Source organism: Hippocampus zosterae, chromosome 2 (genome assembly GCF_025434085.1).
Source record: "Hippocampus zosterae strain Florida chromosome 2, ASM2543408v3, whole genome shotgun sequence".
NCBI classification, from domain to species: Eukaryota; Metazoa; Chordata; class Actinopteri; order Syngnathiformes; family Syngnathidae; genus Hippocampus; species Hippocampus zosterae.
This window is the reverse complement of record NC_067452.1, coordinates 36,659,046-36,678,157: the sequence shown is the minus strand read 5'-3', so window position 1 is coordinate 36,678,157 and position 19,112 is coordinate 36,659,046. Positions and strand designations below refer to the sequence as shown.

At 42.9% G+C, this 19,112-nt stretch overlaps 1 protein-coding gene and 1 long non-coding RNA gene across 3 annotated transcripts in view; one reads left to right on the top strand and one right to left on the bottom strand.

Moving 5' to 3' along the window:
• Positions 1 to 2,065: 2,065 nt before the first annotated feature.
• si:dkey-178k16.1 (band 4.1-like protein 1) overlaps positions 2,066 to 19,112 on the top strand; it is a 75,548-nt gene continuing 58,501 nt past the window's right edge. Inside the window, exons 1-3 of one of the 2 annotated variants that reach the window (XM_052050902.1) lie at positions 2,066 to 2,322; positions 14,850 to 14,932; positions 15,106 to 15,255. In XM_052050902.1, coding sequence (XP_051906862.1) covers positions 14,867 to 14,932; positions 15,106 to 15,255 — 216 coding nt within the window. In that variant the 5' untranslated portion in view covers positions 2,066 to 2,322; positions 14,850 to 14,866. Of the gene's footprint in view, positions 2,323 to 14,849; positions 14,933 to 15,105; positions 15,256 to 19,112 lie in introns of those variants that run through there. The other variant, XM_052050911.1, reaches the window with a different exon arrangement.
• LOC127591667 (uncharacterized) lies at positions 3,924 to 9,702 on the bottom strand. The gene is made up of 3 exons (XR_007959920.1): positions 9,560 to 9,702; positions 7,016 to 8,466; positions 3,924 to 6,832 (listed from the first exon to the last, which is right to left on the bottom strand). It is a non-coding gene; the product is annotated as an uncharacterized LOC127591667 (long non-coding RNA).

The following is a 19,112-nucleotide window of genomic DNA, read 5'->3' as shown; positions in this document are numbered from 1 at the left end:
TCAGTACAAATAAACAGATATGCAGATGTCATGCCGAAGTAAATACAGACAAATTGCAACAGCAACCATTGATGCTGTTGCAATTTGCAATCTTAGCTGAATGGGGAGCGGAGGGGGTGGGGGTGGGTGGGGAATCCATTTAGTTTTTGCCCTGTGTGCCATACACATATCAGAGGCATTTTAATTCCCAATGTCAAATTTTACAAGTGTAACAGTTGGATAAAACTTGGGTTGGTTGGCCTGCAGTCGACCCTTCCTTTATTCAACTGTTAGACAAGTAGCGTTTTAGTACATAGATTTTTATTTTTTATTTTGTGTGTGTGTGTGTGTGTGTGTGTCTGTGTGTGTTATATCATTCTACCTCATTGCCACCGGCAAGGAGTCAAGGAATAAGGGGAAGTCTTCCATTCACAGAGGTTGGGCTTCGAAAATGGTTAACTTAAAAAAAAAAAGATAATTCCGAAGACTACAAAATCTAGTTTTGGATGAATTTGCTTATCAAGAGAAATTTTGAGAGAAAAAGAGTTGTTCTCTGTTTGCCCAAAACATGTTCCAAAAAGTAGCCAAACCATGGCACAAAATCAAAGTATGGACAGTCCTGCCCAAAAAATCGAGTTACTTTCTTCGGTGTTATTGGAGACTTTTGAAGACTCTTGAGACTCCCAGCTAGCTGCAGTCAAAGCAGGAGCATATTCTCATCCGCCCCTACACACCTGCCAAGCCTCCTCGCTGTCCATCTTTGAAGCGCTCCTCAAAACTCACTTGTATTCTTTGGCGTTCGACTCAGCATGACTTAGATTTGTTCTTGATTTTACTGCTTGGTGCTTTCTACCGCCTTTATTACCGATTCGACTTACTGTTTATTGTGTATGTTAAATCGCTCCATGTACAGCACTTTGTATGCAGCGATGGCTGTTTGAAAGTGCTCTAGAAATACTGTTGACTTGACTTGACTTGACAATTGCACTTACGCAAAGTGACAGCTGGAGTTTTTTTTTTCGAACCTGTGATTTTCACTCATGAAGGCAGCACTTCATCACGAAGCCGCCGAACTGGAGCACTTTTAGCGTGCACATTTGTTTATATGGTGCTATTGCTGCATGCGGCAGGCACATTGCCAAGCATTTATGCACATATTTTCCATGGTGGTCAAGTCGCTGGAGTCAGGTGCTCATCAATTCTAGAGTAAACATTTGAATAGCAACAAACTGAGATAACGTTTTCGGATCGTGTATTTGACACTGCCACTCAGCAAAGACATTCACTTCTGTTTAACACCACCTATAGCTTATATCTGCAAACACAATGCCTGAATCTTTAGGATGAGTTAAATAGGTTTCGTTTGTTAATTGATCGGAGTTCTGGTTTCATTTGTCCTGCAGTGTGACAGTCACATCAACCACATATCGTCTGCTCAGTTCTCATTCAAATAAATGTTTTGTTCATTGAAGCAATATAGATAATTTTTGGGGGGAAAGTTTTCGTTGCTACGTTATTGAATGCTTTACAATTTGCCTCTTCATAATTATCTTTTTAAATTATATTTAGCTTCGTAAAGTCAAAAACATATATAGAATTTGTATACATTTTTATTTGTTGCTTTGCCGATCCCATTTCCAGCTTTTGGGCGCGAAATGTAAAAATAGTATAAATAGTATTATAATAGTATAAATAATAATAGTATTATTAATATTAGTATTATACTATATAATTTATATATAGTATTTATACTATTATAAATACTATATATACAGTATATACAGTATTTATACTATTATAATATTAGTAGTGATATTACAGTAATTATTATTAATAATAGTATTAATTAATAGTTATATTATACTATAATATAACTATAATTATATATTATAGTATAATATAACTATTAATTAATACTATTATTAATTATATATTTAATATTAATTAAACTATTAATATAATATAATTATATTAATACTATAATTATAATTATAGTAATATTATATTAGTAGTAATATTATAATAGTATAAATAATAATAGTATAAATAGTATGTAAAAAAAAAAAGTAAAGGCGACAAGACGACGTGATGCTGCGTGGCAAATTCTGAGTGGCGCTCTCGCACATCAAGCACGACGTTCGGAGTTGCCCCCTCCCCCCCCTCCTCGGTTCGGCGAAACCTTTCTCGCCGGCTTCTGGTTGCTTGCTGTCCCCGCCTGCAGGGCTTCATCTCCCCGGGCAGGAGAAGGCGTTGTAGCGGGCGGCGGTCTGCACGCTTCCCGCTACCTCCATGCTCCGCATCCGATTCTGACGCCTGACACCCGAACCTGGCATCACACCACAGGTACGACTTGCATTTGGCATTTGTTTTGTGCGCTAGCTGAACAGGTGCACGCCGCGTTTGGCCGCATGTATATGACATTTTGGGGCCAGCTGCATCCCGGCCGTACAAAAGCACAGCTTTGTCTCCCTTGCAAAAGGACACAGGGCGTTGACACGTTTCATGCGCTCACTGTGTTGTGCATCACGGTGTCGTGGCGGAGATGTAACCAAGAGCATCTTTCTTATTTCATGCACATTGGGCCCAGTGTGCATAAGCCGCATGGCAGCAGGTGCACCTTTCTTCATCGGAGCGTCTCCGCTTTCCTCCCCCCCCCCCCCCCCCCCCCGTCATCATTCCGAAATGAATCATTTATTTCGCAATCGTTGACTCTTCAGCCTTTGAAGCCGACCGTGATCGTGTCATGAGCTCATTGATGATGGTGTGTGATGGTTGTCGTGGGTGTGGCAGAGGGGGCAGGCTTGGGCGCATCGTAGACATCGGGAGGTCTGCGCACGCTGTGTGCATTGTGTGCAAGTAGAAGCCGGAGAAGTGGCGGGCTAGTGAAGCAACACGTTTATTGCAGATAAAAAAAGAAGGGGGAACACTGGCTGAGAAGCAATCTGCTCGCTTCCATTAAAAGCAGTGCATTGGCGCTGAATTTTAGTGTAGATCAGAGTGTTTCCGAACGTACGTGTGGAGTCAAGGCTTCAAATGTGGAAACATCTCATGAATCCATATTATCAAACAAAAGTATGGGGCGGGGGGGGGGGGGGGGGGGTGTCCTCCAATAATGATATTCAGTTTTACTCCCAAATAGACTTGGGGTGTGTTCACAATGACTCACCATTCCCTAATCACCATATACTGGTGTTTCAGTCATCAATCAAACAAATAAATAAAACGTTTTCAAAGAATGTTTGGGCATGCCATTAATTACATCTTTGCAAGTACAAGTACAAGTTAGCCTATGGGCCATATAGGCCATTGGTGTTAAAGTCAAGGGCCGCGGGCCAAATCTGGCCCGCCACACCATTTTATGTGGCCCGCGAAAGCAAATCAATCATGTCATGCTAAAGTCTGAATCAAAAATTCTATTTGTCATCTGTAATCCACAATAACACTCATTATTCTTGACTTCTGATTGTAAAATTAGTTATCAATCTTTTTTTTTTGTGCGTTGTGTTTGTAATATGTGGACAAAATTAAACATTGATATGGTTTCCCAAAATTCATAACGGCCCTCCGAGGGAAACCGTAACTACAATGTGGCCTGCGACAAAAACGAGTTTGACACCCCTGACCTAGGCTATCAAAAAAAGATCGCTCAATTAGAAAAATGTATCCGAACAAGCACTCTTTCAGTGTCATGATGCTCTGCTTTTTTTTTGGTACCAATGCCGTGCTTCATGGGATATATGTCTTTTCTAGTGAACTTCAATTTTTCGCTACTTGTCAAAATGTATTAGGAGGAACATTAAGGGCACAATACACAAATTATACGGACTCACACAATACATTTGAACAGCACGACAAAAATGTTGTTGTGCTGAATAATTAAGATTAAGAAAACCTTTATTAGTCTCGCAATGGAGAAATTCCAGATGTTTTAGGATGAAAAAAAAGACCTTTTTTGGAGAATCTAAAACTTTATTCAGACAAAGCGCGATTAAAAAAAACTTTATTCAAGAAAATCGCATTGACAAAATATACACTGAAATCTCTGGTCTCAAGAGGCCAGGAAAAACACTTGACGAAACCAAAAGCGCTTGCAAAGTCAGAGTTCAATAGAACACAGAGAATACGCAAATGGAATATGCAAAAGTCCAATAAAACAAAAACAAAGAGCAATAGTCGAATAAGAAAAATAATTACAAACAAGTATGTATGAGCAAAAACGAGAGCGGCTATGAATAGAATCAAGAAGTCGGGGGGGGGGGGGGGGGTCACACTTGACACACAACAACAAACAGGGTCAGAAACCCGACAGAAATCAGAGCCCTTAAATAACAAGCCAGCCTTGATGAGGAAACGAGGCGCAGGTGCACCTGCTGGAGGGAACCGCCCTTCACTCCAGCTGGAGCTGGAGCGCAATCAAGACAAAACATGACACCTCTTAGCCTTTTTAGGACCTTTTTGACTCATACTTGAATACTCTCATTTTCACAATCCATATTGGATTCTTTTACATAGCTAGCGGCACACCGTCTGTAAATGACAGCTCTTTGCAGTCACGTTGCAATGAAAACAAAGAACACGGCAAATGTCTTTGGATGAAGAGAGCCTACTAAAAATAAAATGCAAACGTGTGAGTCTAAGTTTAGCCATCAGAAGTGTCTGTGTCCTGTAGGACAATTTTAGAGGATTGTGCTAACCAACAAGTTTTGTATCGACCTCTCTGGATTTTTAAGACTAAAAACGTGAAGAGTATGTGTCTGTTTTTGCTCATTGTGTGCGCGCTGCGCTTGATTTTATGGACCGCGGTCATGCCAAAGGCAGCAAGCAGTATGTATCAAACTGGTTTCGTAGAGGCCAAGTCCGGAAGGGGGCAAATTAGATCCACAGTCTATCCATCTGTTCACTCATGCTTCACCGAGTTTCATTCGCTCATTATTTCCTCCCCATCACAGGCTACATGGTATGCGGCTTCGTAACAAATCCCTCAGAAGATAGTCTTCAGACAATTGTTTATTATTTTTTTAAATCGAAAGAGTGCTCAATCACCTGATTGTCTTAAAGGCGGTTGTCAAGTTAGTTGCCCGCGAGGCTTTACTTTTGCAATAATAAAATTGTGTTCTGGATCAAATTATGACAGGAAAAATGTCTCAGACTCCCTAGTTGCAACAAGGTTATCAAGCAGCTGGAGATGTAGATGTGCAGTCACTCTTTTCAATATAACCTTGGGTTATTGTGTTCACTGAAAACCGAGCCAAGAGTAATGCTTAGGTCACATGCAGCTGCATGCATCATTCATCATGTACACTCATGAGCAATTTCCCCCTTGAGTCGTATTGAAGATTCGTCCTCCGATAGATTCATACCAGCGTATTTGGTGCGGCGCCAAGTGGTGTGGCCGCGGCCAACCACAAGATGAACGCGCGGAATAGAAGTGACGGCACCTTCTAAAAGGTAGATGGAGGCATGTAATAAACTCACTTTTTGCCCGTACGGGGGACACAGGGCCATTATACGCATTACATCGAGTGTTCTGGTGCATCTCTCTTCTGAGACACCTCTCAATTTATGATCTTTAAGTCAGCATTGAATCATAGGGTTCCATTTTTGTAGACTGTGCACAAGCTCTCAGGCATCAACAAGCAAATCGAAAAAAAACGGGCGCACCTTGATTTTTATCTTATCAGGTTATCAGGTTACAGCAGGGGTGTGAAACTCATTTTTGCCGCGGGCCACACTGGAGTTCCTTGGAGGGCCGTTCAGACAGTGAGGCCGAATGAATGTTTACGCAATCATCTCATCATATTATAACTTTGACAGAACAATTGATGGATTACTAATTTTGAAATCACTCAACTGTTTGTTGCTCAATTGTTAAGTGAGTGTCGACAGGGTAAAAACATTATCTCAACTCAACTCAACTGTATTTATAAAGCACTTTCAAACAGCCATCGCTGCATACAAAGTGACAAACATGGAGCAATGAACATACACAACAAACAGAAAAGCAAATCCGTAACAAAGACGGTATTATTGCAAAATGTCGGTGTTATTTAAGACACATGATAATTTGACATTTTAGTACAGACACACATGATCTGCTTCCGCGGGCCACATAAAATGACGGAGCGGGCCGGATTTGGCCCCCGCGCCTTGACTTTGACACCAGTGGGTTACAGGGTGATATATCCATCCATGTAGAAGTATTCTTGGATCAGCAAATGTCATTCAAATTGGCTGCACCATTGAAACGACGTTATTTCATAGTAAATAACGGCATAATTTGGTTGTGTGTCAGCGTGGTGGTTGATGTCACGTGTAAAACTGTACACCCCCCCGCCCCACCCCCCACCGCCTCAGTCTCCACCACTTCAGTTTCTTCCTTCGACAGGAGCTGTGACTGCCTTCAATATAGCACCAGGCGACACTTCACCTCTCAAGGGTGTCAACAGGCAAAATAGTGCCCGAAGGCCTTTCTCTTATGTTTTTTTTTTGTCTCTTCTTTATCTTATTTTGATATGCTTGGCAGAAGATGTTAAGCCTGGAGTTTCCACAGTAACTGCATATTAAAAAGGCTCGCCTGACGACTCTGTTCTATTCATTATCATAAAAGTGAACATGTTCCCATTTTGCGGAGCTAAAAAAGAAAAAGAAAAAAAAAAGACATAGGGCGTGACATCTCCTCCAACCCTGATTGAGGAAATACACTTTCTCAGTTGGACTGCGATAGGATGAAGACAATGTGGTCTTATTTCGGGCGGGACTCTCTCTGTGATGGATTATTTGTCCATGGAGGGATATCCATCTTGTTCTTCTGTCTGACCGGAGAATTCTGAACCTCTGGTTCTGAGACAATTGGCTTGGAAAACAGGAAGAAATATGACAGTAATTGAACCCAGTGTGTGAGAAGCAGGAAGTAAAACACATAAAAAAGGGAAGTGTAGTCAAAACACAGTTCATCCCCAAAAGAGAACTATGAACTGACCCCACGTGTTAACCCTCCTTGAGTGGAGACTTCCATCGCTACTATTTTTTCGACTACCTGATCGACAGAGCACAGCTTTCTCCTGGTTGCGTTCTCTCGGGGAGGATGACGTTGCAGCTTAACCGCTTCAGCGGATGAATCATTTAGCTCCGTTGCTTCGGGTTGTGAATTACGGCAGACTGAAGTTGCGCTACGCAATCTGGCTCCAACAATGCCAAAAATCTGAAGCACGTGGGTGTGTGCGCGCATGAGTGTCTGTGTGCGTGCACGTGTGCGTGTTCCTCCTGTGGACAAGGACATCTTGCCACTCCCTTTCAACCAACCCCCCAGCTACGGTCTTGTCCTGGTTTTCCAAAGCCCCTCTCAGTCCATTTGATGGGTTGGCTGCCATTCTGAAGCAAGCGCTGATTGCAAAACGAAAAGATTGGAGGAAGACAATGAAGACACGGCCTGCGCAGTGATCGGTTAATAGACACAGATTGTGTGGAGCGGTCAGTGATAATAAAGCGATTTATGTCATACAGAGCGTCCAGGAGTGGTCTCTGAAAACTGTCCAGTTTGAAGGCTGAAAGACGAAATGTATGTTTGTGGAGGCATTTTTAAAGTCAACGCACAGAGTACAGAGTTTTGTTTGAAAGTCATTTTTTGGCATAAACACTAGTTAAAGGTGTGGCTCGACTCGATGCTGTCTGTTGATTGCTTGACAAATACTTCTTAGTTCCATGTTACAAATGGGAAGTGGAAGTATAAGCGCCTCATGATGGACAAGTGAAATTATTGTGAAATTATTTGCACTTGGGGCAGGGTTGTAAGATCAGGCCGAGGTGTACTTTTTTTGTCATGGTCCTATTTAGTGCTGTCAAGCGATTAAAAAGGTTGTGAGATGTATTAATTAAGATCTGAATTAATTGATTGAATTAATCTATAATTTAATCTCATCTAAAAATTACTGAGAAAAACGCTATTTTCATTTTAATTTCATTACATTATAAAGCTCGATCAAAAGACAAAAAACAAGTGGCATTATAAAGTATTTTTTTGTTTTTAAAATGACATGAACAGATGCAGTCCTTCGCTATTCATTTTCTGCTGTAATTGAGACGAGTCCCAAGTCCGACCCGCAACCTTTAGTTCCATCCACCAGGGTGAAATCACCTGTGACTGACCATTGTTTCCCACCCTGGACAACTTGAACACAGGAAGTCAACACATAAAAAGGGATATTATAAAAAACTATCCATCCATCCATCCATCCATCCATCTTCTACCGCTTATCCGGGGCCGGGTCGCGGGGGCAACAGCTTTAGCAGGGAAGCCCAGACTTCCCTCTCCCTAGCTACTTCTTCCAGCTCTCCCCGGGGATCCCGAGGCGTTCCCAGGCAAGCTGGGTGACATAGTCTCTCCAGCGTGTCCTGGGTCTTCCTCGGGGTCTCCTCCCGGTGGGACATGCCCGGAACACCTCACCAGGGAGGCGTTCAGGAGGCATCCGAATCAGATGCCCAAGCCACCTCATCTGGCTCCTCTCGATGTGGAGGAGAAGCGGCTCGACTCGGAGCCCCTCACGGATGACCGAGCTTCTCACCTATAAAAAACTACATAAACAATAAAGTTAGAGATTAAAATTTAAGTTAACACGATTAAAAAACATGACTACCGGTAATTAATTTGACCTCCCCAGTCACCAGAGCTGATCTGCCATGAGTTGTTATCCTGCGGCGGTAAATGCTAACCAATTCTGCACATAAGAAAACAGAACCAAATGTTGTTGTACTTAAAGTAAATTGCAGCTACCGAGCGGAAAAAAAAAGGAAATGGTGTGAATGCTTTGTTTGATGTGTTTCACCTCTCAACTATAGTCAGCCGGGGATTGGCTCCAGATCAACTCTAAAAAGGACAAGCGCGACAGAAAAAAAAAGACACTTGAATGGACTTCAGATTCTTGATTGACTGGTTGTAGTGCCACCTCGTACTGTGGTGAATATTTTCTTTTATCCCGGAACGAAAAAAAACCCCACTCAAAATAAAAACCGAGTGGATCAATTATAGAGAATGCAGTGAAGTTTTCCCCACTCACTTTTGATGAATCACCCTTTCAGGATATTTGAGTAGCTATACAAATACACAAGGAATGAGTGTTTACCACAGCAGACTGCATTTATTGACTTTCTTTTCATCAGTCATCATGCGCTCCTTCCTCCATGGTTACAATTGCAGTAAGGGGAGCACGTTAAACCTTTTCGGTGTGTTAACCTTTGTTTCTTGCCTGAACACCGCTCGGTTTCAAGTTAAACTGCAGAACGTATCAGAGACAGTAAAGTAACATCTTAAAATGACCCTCCATCCATCCAACCATCATCTACCGCTTATCCAGGGCCGGGTCGCGGGGGCAACAGCTTTAGCAGGGAAGCCCAGACTTCCCTCTCCCTAGCTACTTCTTCCAGCTCTCCCCGGGGGATCCCGAGACGTTCCCAGGCCAGCTGGGTGACATAGTCTCTCCAGCGTGTCCTGGGTCTTCCCCGGGGTCTCCTCCCGGTGGGACATGCCCGGAACACCTCACCAGGGAGGCGCTCAGGAGGCATCCGAATCAGATGCCCAAGCCACCTCATCTGGCTCCTCTCGATGTGGAGGAGAAGTGGCTCGACTCTGAGCCCCTCCCGGATGACCGAGCTTCTCACCTTATCTCTAAGGGAGAGCCCGGACACCCTGCGGAGAAAACTCATTTCGGCCGCTTGTATCCGGGATCTCGTTCTCGTTCCTCGGCTGCAGAAACTAGCTCTTGGGACAAAATGACCCTCACTTCAAAAAAACGAAAAGAAAATCTGGCAGTGAATCACAGCACAGCAATCGATAAAAACGCTCTCAATTGATGTTGTCGCAAAAGAGCGGCCATTGGTTTCTCTGCACACCGATTACATCTAATGATGAGAACAGATTGTTGCAAGTCAGAGCCTATTTAGTGTGGGATTAACCTCGGGAATGTTTGTAAGGCTGCCACGTTAGTTCTGCACTCTCTGCTTTCAGTCCTTCATATCATTCATCACATTGATTTAGGTCCATTCAAGACAGGAAATATTAAAATCAATCACACATTTCTTCAGTCAGCTTTTGTCAGTGCCCCAATTGGACTCTACCCACAGCAGCTCATGCTGGCACAGCAGCTTTCTGGTGGACAACACGGTGGTGTACAAACTTCCAGCTTCCATGTATTCCAAGTTACCGGGAAGGCAAGAAGCGGAAAAATAACCTCATTCTTGAAAATTGTGTTCACGTCAGTTTTTACAATCGGGATTATCTAGAGCTCCAAGCTGGTGCATTTCAAGGTGGGAATGACCTCAGAAGGAGTGATGACAAAGGCATCTCTCCTTCACTCGACTCTGTGGAGTGCAAGTTACAAAGCTGCGTGGAAATATTTATCCGAGTCCTGCAGTGAGTAGCATATGCTTGTCATTATTATTGTTTCATCGTTGGTTGTCTTAATGTTTAAATGAGATCAGATGTGTTGCATCTGTAGCATAAAACCTGACAGCGTCTCTCTTGCACAGGTGTTAAACTCAAGGCCCGGGGGCAACATCATTTTATGCGAACCTCGAAAGCAAATCATGTGCTCACTTCATGTTCCTCACAAAAATACCCAAATCGCGAATCATCTTCACTTTTAAAAATCTTGAGATAGTGAACGCCTGTGATTTCACAAATGTTTCCATCATTTTGTTGTTTATATGTTATATGCAGGGTTGTTAGGGTGCCCTTAAAAATAAATTTCGATAGTTAACAATTAACTTGTTTTTAAAAAATGCAGTCAATAATGTAATCCTAGAACGACATTATGAAAGGAATTTAACTTGAGTACTTTAAATTAATTTTGGATTACTCCTTTACCAAATACAATAATGATATTAAAAAATATATATACCGGTATATACATTAATTTGGACCTTTTGGTTTTATGAATATTTAATAATAAAATTATTTAACAACAAGAAGGACTTTTTGTCATGGGCATTGTGTTTGCAAAAATGACCGTACAAGATAAACCAGATTTAACTCATTCAGTACCAGCCAATTCTGGACCAAGTATGAAAAGACGTTTAAAAACGTCTTTGGGAGTGATTGAGTTAAATGCAGCCTGCGAGCTTCTTGAGAGGGTGATGGCGTGGTTTTTACAGCTTGGACAGGATCTGCCGAAATCGTTTTGGTTCTACCTCTTATCTTGATTAGAACGACACTATGCTGTGATTTGAGAGATGTAAAATAGAACAATCGGCAGAATCAGAAATCAGGAAGCGGCATGCTTATTTTTCAGTTTTCTTGGCAGCTTTGCAGGGACACTGTTTGTTAATCAATCTTAATAACACCCCCTATTGTTTCCCTCCAGACAGTCCAAAATGACGCACTGTTTGTATCCTCTCTCTTTGATTTTATTTTCTTTTGTTTTGACCTAATTTAGAAACAAATTGTTGCTGTCGCATAGCAGCCTGCGCTAAGGCGATGAGCGAAATTCTCAAGTTGTGTGTCCCATGCAAACAGCTGATAGATAATCTTTTGGGGTCATTTTTTTGTACATGAAATAGCATCTGAGAAATATACTTTGGAGAATTGCTTTGGAAACAGACGTTACGACTGCAAGAAGGGTTATCAGACTCCCCAATGGCTTTATCGTACTTCTGTTGCATTTTGGTGTAGGAATGGGATAGGGATCACATGGATTTTTAAAAATTTTTTGCTTTCCTTGTTGGAAAAGTGTTTGACAGATGTTTCTACTTGAGTGTGTTTGGTTTCAGAGTCTTAGACTCACACCCTTTAATGGCGTTGAGTGTAATGATCCCCGAGGACCTATGACTGAGGTGGAAAGCATAGCCAAGGTTAGTTGAGGACCTGACAGTATCCCAAGTGACACAACAGGAATTCTTTCGTTACTGACAGCAGAACGTGACATTGGCTCCCTCTCATAATAACTGACATTGCACCATCTTGTAGTAATTATCTCCAGAACATAGAAACTGTTGTGGTGACAATGGGCGGTTTACTGTGTATTCACATCACATTCATCTTCAATAGGTAACGCTGGTTTGCAATTCTTATGTTTTTGTAGAGACGCCCCGGTGGACCAGCGGTTAGCGCGTCGGCCTCCCAGTGCAGAAGTACTGGGTTCAATTCTAGCTACGGCCTCACTGTGTGGAGTTTGCATGTTTTCCCGGGCCTGCGTGGGTTTTCTCCGGGTATTCCGGTTTCCTCCCACATTCCAAAAACATGCATGGCAGGCTGATTGAACACTCGAAAATTGTCCGTAGGTGTGAGTGTGAGTACGGATGTTTGTTCGTCTCTGTGTGCCCTGCGATTGGCTGGCAATCGGTTCAGGGTGTCCCCCGCCTACTGCCTGAAGACGGCTGGGATTGGCTCTAGCACCCCCCTTGTGAGGATAAAACGGTTCAGATCATAGATGGATTGATGGATGTTTGTGTAGAGCAGTAACCTAAGCCAGATAACCGAGAGTCCAGTGGCAATTTGGTTCAGCCCACCAACAACTGATAAAAACTCAGATGTACATTTAACGTACAGAAGCTAAAAAAGAAAAAGAAAAGATAGACTGTACTTTTGGTCGTTAATGAGGTCATTGTGTTTAGAAGAACATTTGGAAGAGTTTGCCTAAAAATAAAGAAAATAACTGCGTGTGTCTTCCGCAACAACAACGAGTTTCTCAATATCGCTTTCGATCTTTGGTTGTTTTTTAAGATCAGGCTGTGCTGTTTCAGTTTTGAGCTGTTTAAACTGATAGACGTAGCTTATGATCCAAACTTTTCCCTATTTTTTTTCTGTATTTTTATTGTTTTTTTCCTCAAACCATTCTTGTCCTGTCAGGAGTCACCACAGTTTATGACCTTCCTGAAACAAAACTTACTGGACTTGAGACCACGATGAGAGATCTTCAGAAACGTTTATGACACTAAACATTTGTCATTTTGGAATATTCACTCTTCATGCAACCCAAGCTGTCACTGCAGAAAATACAATCTCAGAGATGCTTATCCATTTGTTTGTGACTGAGGCAACATCCGAGAACATTTTCCCATGTGGTTGATGTGGAAAAGTGCCACGTGAAAACCCGCTCATTTCCCAAATATTTCGTACATGAGAAGCATTGTTTTAAAATAAGCAATTTTGAGCATTTTGGGGAGTAATGTTTCTGCGGGATGTGAAGGGACTGAAAAGCATCCCGTTTATCTGTCATCATCATCTCTGGGATGCTGACAAAAGATCCTGTAGAAACGGCAAATGTTTCCACTTATCGCTGATGGACTGACTGCAAAACAAACAAAAAAAAAGCACCTTTTGAACACATCGACAAAATGGAAGAGAAGCAAGGCCAAAAGTCGAGTGCTTCAATTGTTTGAGTTTTGAAATTAATCTTACCTTCGGATTCTTGAACCACAGAGCTCCACACAATGAGAACTCAAAATAGAATAAAAAGAAGAAGGATCAAAAATGGAATCCTTTCAGAAAGATTACGGCTCTTTTTGGCTTCTATCTCTTGCTCTCTTAACCTCTCGCAGATGATTAGGGAAGCAGAGTTTAGAAGTGATGTCGAAAGGGACACAGTGTGAATGCCACATCCATCCGTTCATCTGATCCTCTTTATCCTCACACAGAGACCAACAACCATCCGCGCTCACACTCACATTGAGGGAAAATTTAGAGTGTTCAATCAGCCTGCCATGCATGTTTTTGGAATGTGGGGGGAAACCGGAGTACCCGCAGAAAACCCACTTAGGCCCGGGGAGAACATGGAAACTCCACACAGGAAGGCCGGGGCCAGACTCGAACCCGGTAATCTCTGAACTGTGAGGTCGACGCGCTAGTCAGAATGCCCAACTGACCAAAATGAAATCATTGATTGGTCATGAGGAGTGCAGAGTGGATCACCCATATGATCGTAATGTCTCTTGGGGATGTGTTCTTGACCGTATAAACAGGTCAACCCCGCCCCCGTCCCCAAAAGGACAAAAAATAAAAACAACAGTCCACAGAAAATAAATAATTGTTCACAAATTTGCATGGAATTTCAAGACTTCTGTTGGGTGAACAGTGCAATATTTCTACTTGGTCATGTACCAAGTTAATTTGCACTCTGTCGTTCAAAATAATAATAATAATAATAATAATACATTTTATTTGTAAAAGAGCATTTTTCTGTGTTATCTAGGGCAAGTTCAGCTGAAATATGAAAATGTTAAACCTCACATTCCGTGCTCTCAAAGTCACTGACTGACTCAGGGTTTTATTTTTCTTTCTCTCGGGTAATTGGTTCCTCTTTCCCATGACGCCTCATCTGAATTTCAGCTCTTCTACACAAGATGGGGTTGGACCAGAGTGCAGTGGTCACCTTCAAATGACAACTCTCATCCGTCAGCTGTATATTGCGTTATTGCTTTTATGTCCATCTCTCCACCTTGCTGTCATTCTCTTCATGACTTGTGTTCTATCATCTCTCTTCGGAACCTGCCTGCACATCTTCAGATGATTAGCCCTTTCCTCCCTGCCTCCCTTTTCCTCTTTCTGGGTTGTCTGCTCGGCGACTGATAGAATTTATGCGACGTCTCTGCTGGAGAAGACGCCGGAGCCTGCACTCTACACTCTGCACTTGTCTTTCTTTGTTTTAACATCCTTTCGGTGTATGAAAAGCCACCCGGAGGTGAATGGCAGCTGAGACTAACACAGTATGCCGGCGTCACTCAATTAATGTGAGGATAGTGACAGAGGGAGAGAGTTTTGTTAAATCAATCACGACTATATAGCCGTATTGGACATTTAGGGCCAGTAATCATTCCAGCCGCGCTGTTCTTTCTTTTGAGCAAGCGGAATTAGATCTGACTGTGTTTATGTGTGCTTGCAGGACTTCAATCCATTTCTATGACAACAGCTCTGGCTGAGGAAATGAAAAGTGCAATGGAGGGTGACTGCAAGAGAACCAATCAGGTGGGTGTACTGGGGAACTAACAGCAGCTGGTTTTATTCGAGTCTCTCAATCATTCCACCCACCTCGACTAAACATTTTTAGATCTTCCTGCACTTAATCACGAAACGAGACAAGCAAATGGACTTGAATGAAAGTAGTGGGACGAAGAGATGTTTTGACTTTCTCTGTCAAGGTGCCAGAGGACCAGCGAGATGCTGACGAAAGCTCGGACAAGACTCCCAGCAAGGCTTCCAAATCCCCTCAGAAGAGCAACAAGAGGCCGAAAACTGTCCCCGTTAAAGTCAGCTTGCTTGACGGCTCCGACTACGAAACCGCCGTTGAGGTACATTGTTCGATTTACTGGCCATTCATTCACATCCATCCATTTTCTGAGCCGCTTTATCCTCACAACGGTTGCGGGGGTTGCTGGAGCCTATCCCAGCCGTCTTCGGGCAGTAGGCGGGGGACACCCTGAACCGGTTGCCAGACAATCACAGGGGACACATAGACGAACAATCAACCATCACACTCACACCTATGGACGATTTAGAGTGTCCCATTAACTTGCCATGCACGTTTTTGGAATGTGGGAGGAAACCGGAGTACCCGCAGAAAACCCACACAGGCCCGGGGAGACGGTTGCCAGCCAATCACAGGGGACACATAGATGAACAACCAACCATCACACTCACACCTAGGGACGATTTACAGTGTCCCATTAAATTGCCATGCACGTTTTTGGAATGTGGTAGGAAACCGGAGTACCCGCAGAAAACCCACACAGGCCCGGGGAGAGCATGCAAACTCCACACAGGGAGGCCAGAGCTGGAATTGAACCTCGTACCTCTGCACTGTGAGGTCGATGTGCTAACCACTGGATAACCGAGCTGCCAAGGATTCAACAGTTTGTCTTTTAATTGTAGGATTAATTTAGGTATCAATTACTCTTTATTTCACGATTCTTTTACTCCGTAAAATAATCAGGTCAATTTTACCCATGAAAATTGGGTAAAATTGACCACTCTCCAAAATCGTTTTTTTCCACCTCCAAAGGGATCAGAAACGTTGCTCAACATCGCGAAAACATCAGCAACGCCTCAAAGTTGGCAACACTTCAGGCACAGGTCACAGCTTTTACATGCCACTTGTGCTTTTGGCCATTTGTACATGGAAAGCGCAACTTTCCAAATAAAAGCACCACATAGTTTTCCATTTTACTTTGACTTCATGGTCACGGAGAGGGCCAGTCGTAGACTGTCGGTGGGATGAATGTGGCCCCTGGGCCATATTGCCCTAGTCTGTATTAAACACTAGTGGGAAGGCAATAAAAATATGGCCACGGTAGAGTGACAAAGCAATGGAACTGTTCCACATTGCACCAGGATCCAAATTCTATCTCTCATTGAATCATTTTCAATCATTTTCTCATCAATCATTTTATGTTGTCCTCCGCGGATCAAAAAGTATCCGGCTAATTGCTGCTCATACCCACGTAGCGTGTCCAAGCAGCTTTTCACATGGGGATTTCAATACATTTTGTTTAAATGAACCACTGGATGACTGGAAATGAAACACTATTGAGAAAACTAAAAGCAACGAATTAACAGAGCAGCTTCAGGTCAAGTAACACAACACAGGGTCTCTTTGGCTACCCCGAAACTGCTTCACTTAGGAATACATTTCAATGAAGACCAGGCGCTCATTTTAGACGTAAACAATGTTTATTGCACAGCTAAAAGAATCCAAACAGTACTTTGGGGTTTGAGGGTCTCAAAGTTTTGCTATTCCATTGAGGCTTATTATGCCGATAGACAAGGGTGCTTCAAACTTAAGCAGCCGAATCATTCTCGGAGAAATTTTGCCCGGCTATTGTTTAACCGTCCCGCAAAATTGCAGACGTATGATTAGATTTGGCTTTTATTTTTAAATCTTGTTTTGTTGCAGCAATTATAGACACACATAACAATGTACAAATGCTTCTAATTGCTGTCACACTGCGGGAAAGAGCGAATTTTCCTCTTTTTCAAACAGCCCTTGACTTAGCACACCACACTCCGCCGCGCCTCAGCGAGACAATGCGTCTGCTGGAAATAAATGCGACTGAGTCAGGAAAACACAGCCGGTGCTTTCACTGCGGAGGTTGGGTGCTGCACAGGTAAGCCACGGTAACGTAATTGCTCAGTTTTTTTTTTTAAAAATAGGGCAGTTTAATGAATTTAGGTGACTCAACATGCAAAAGAAAAGACTTTCCGGGAAGATCTGTGGATGTGAACCGGGCATTCTACATGCCTGGTTGCATGTCGATCATTCATCATGAAGCTCTTTAACCCCATTGGCCCATCCATGCACATGATGAAGAGTGTGTGATGAGAACGTCTGACCTGATTCATGTCAATCGCCCTTGTAGGCCTTGACGGGCCCGCTGCCATTAAACAAGGTCGCCGGAAGGGCTGGGCATTTACTCCTCCTAATTGCATTTTCGATTTTGGCCTCTCTTGCTCTGAAAAACATAATTGAAGAAAAACAATTTACAGTTGGGGCAGCCCGATGGACGAGTGGTTAGCGCATCGAGTCCAGAGGTACCGGGTTCGATTCCAGCTGCGGCCTTCCTGTGTGGAGTTTGTATGCTCTCCCCAGTCACACAGATGTTAAAAACAATGGATTCACCTTACTCATGTACCCCCCCCCCCCACCTCCCCCACCCGCCCCGAAACAACACCAAATGCAACTAGTTAAACAGCACACAAAGAATCTTGACTTTGGCCCTTCATCCCACTGAGTGGCAAACAATACAAATGCTCGCAAACATCCTTCTTATCGACAATAAATTTTGACCATTTAAATTTCTCGGGCAAGAAATACAAACTTTTTGCGAACGTCTCGCGGAATGTATTTGTGGGCATTTGCGACCTTAAAGAAATCCTGAAGAGAAATCAACTTTTTTTCAATTTGCTACCTTTGTGTTTGGAAATTCACATTGATGCCTAAAGCGGTGTGTTTGGAAAGCGGAGCGCACTGAGATGCAGGGATGAGTGCTGCTGGGTTACCAAATTTGCTCTCAAAATGGGAGGTGGAAATAAAAATGCAAAACGAAAATATGAAGACGAACAGAGGATGTTTAAAAGCCGTGCTTGTGGAATGTAACAGCAAGCCATGCTTGCTTCAAATCTTCAGTCCTACTATATTTCACTCCGTGCAAACATCAACGAGGAAATTCCAAAGGAGGGGGGCTGATCTACGCAAGCCCTGCTTGCCCACCCAAAGGTCAACGTCGCAGTTTCCAGGATTTATGAAGCACTCGAATCAAGAACATTGCATGGGCTGAAAAGGCATGAAATGCAGGAGGAGTTGGTCAAAACATGCAAAAGTGAGAGAGAATGTGATAGGAGGGTGTGGAGGGTGTGGGGAGGGGGGTGGAGTTTATGTATGCATATGTGTATCCTGTGGCTTTTTGTAGTAAGAGCAAAAATTGTGACTCTTCGCCTCTGTGTGGTTAACCACGCAGACGAAAACATGCACAGGTAGGCCTGCTAGCAATTACATGTGGGTGAAAATGAGAACGCAAACGCAGTAGGAAGGAATATGAATGAACCTTTTCATGCAACCCGTAACATGATAACTTCACCACTGCAGTAAGTGAATGCTGTCCCTGAAAGGGTCTCTAAGTATACATCTGGTGGTCAGAAGGAAAAAAAAATACAAATTGGCAAATGGTTTTAGAAAACAAGAAAACACTTTTCGTATTGCCTTGTTTTTATCTACCACATATGATATTTTGAAATTTTTAGTCACGATTTTATCACGGACCCGAACATGCAAGGTTACACTTGCCCTGGCACCAAAATGAAGATCCTCCCGTTTTTACCCTGAGCACACGGGTGCCTGCCTATACCAAAATAGAGCTCCCATAATGATGACACAAAATGCGCGTCACTTAAATACTTCCAAATACGCCCTTCCAGCAGAAGCAAACATACGTATGACGGAAGTGATAAATGGCACACAGAGATATAAATGCCATCGATCAAAGGAGGAGGCAAGTTGCAGAATGAATTGAACATACGAAAAACAAGAGTGACAACACAGCGGTTCAATGCGAATAAATCATGCTAGCAATGTAGCAGGCGTGGATCAAAAGGGCTTGCTTGCGTGCACGTTCTTACCGTGAACTTGCACACGCACATTGTCGAAGGATGTGTC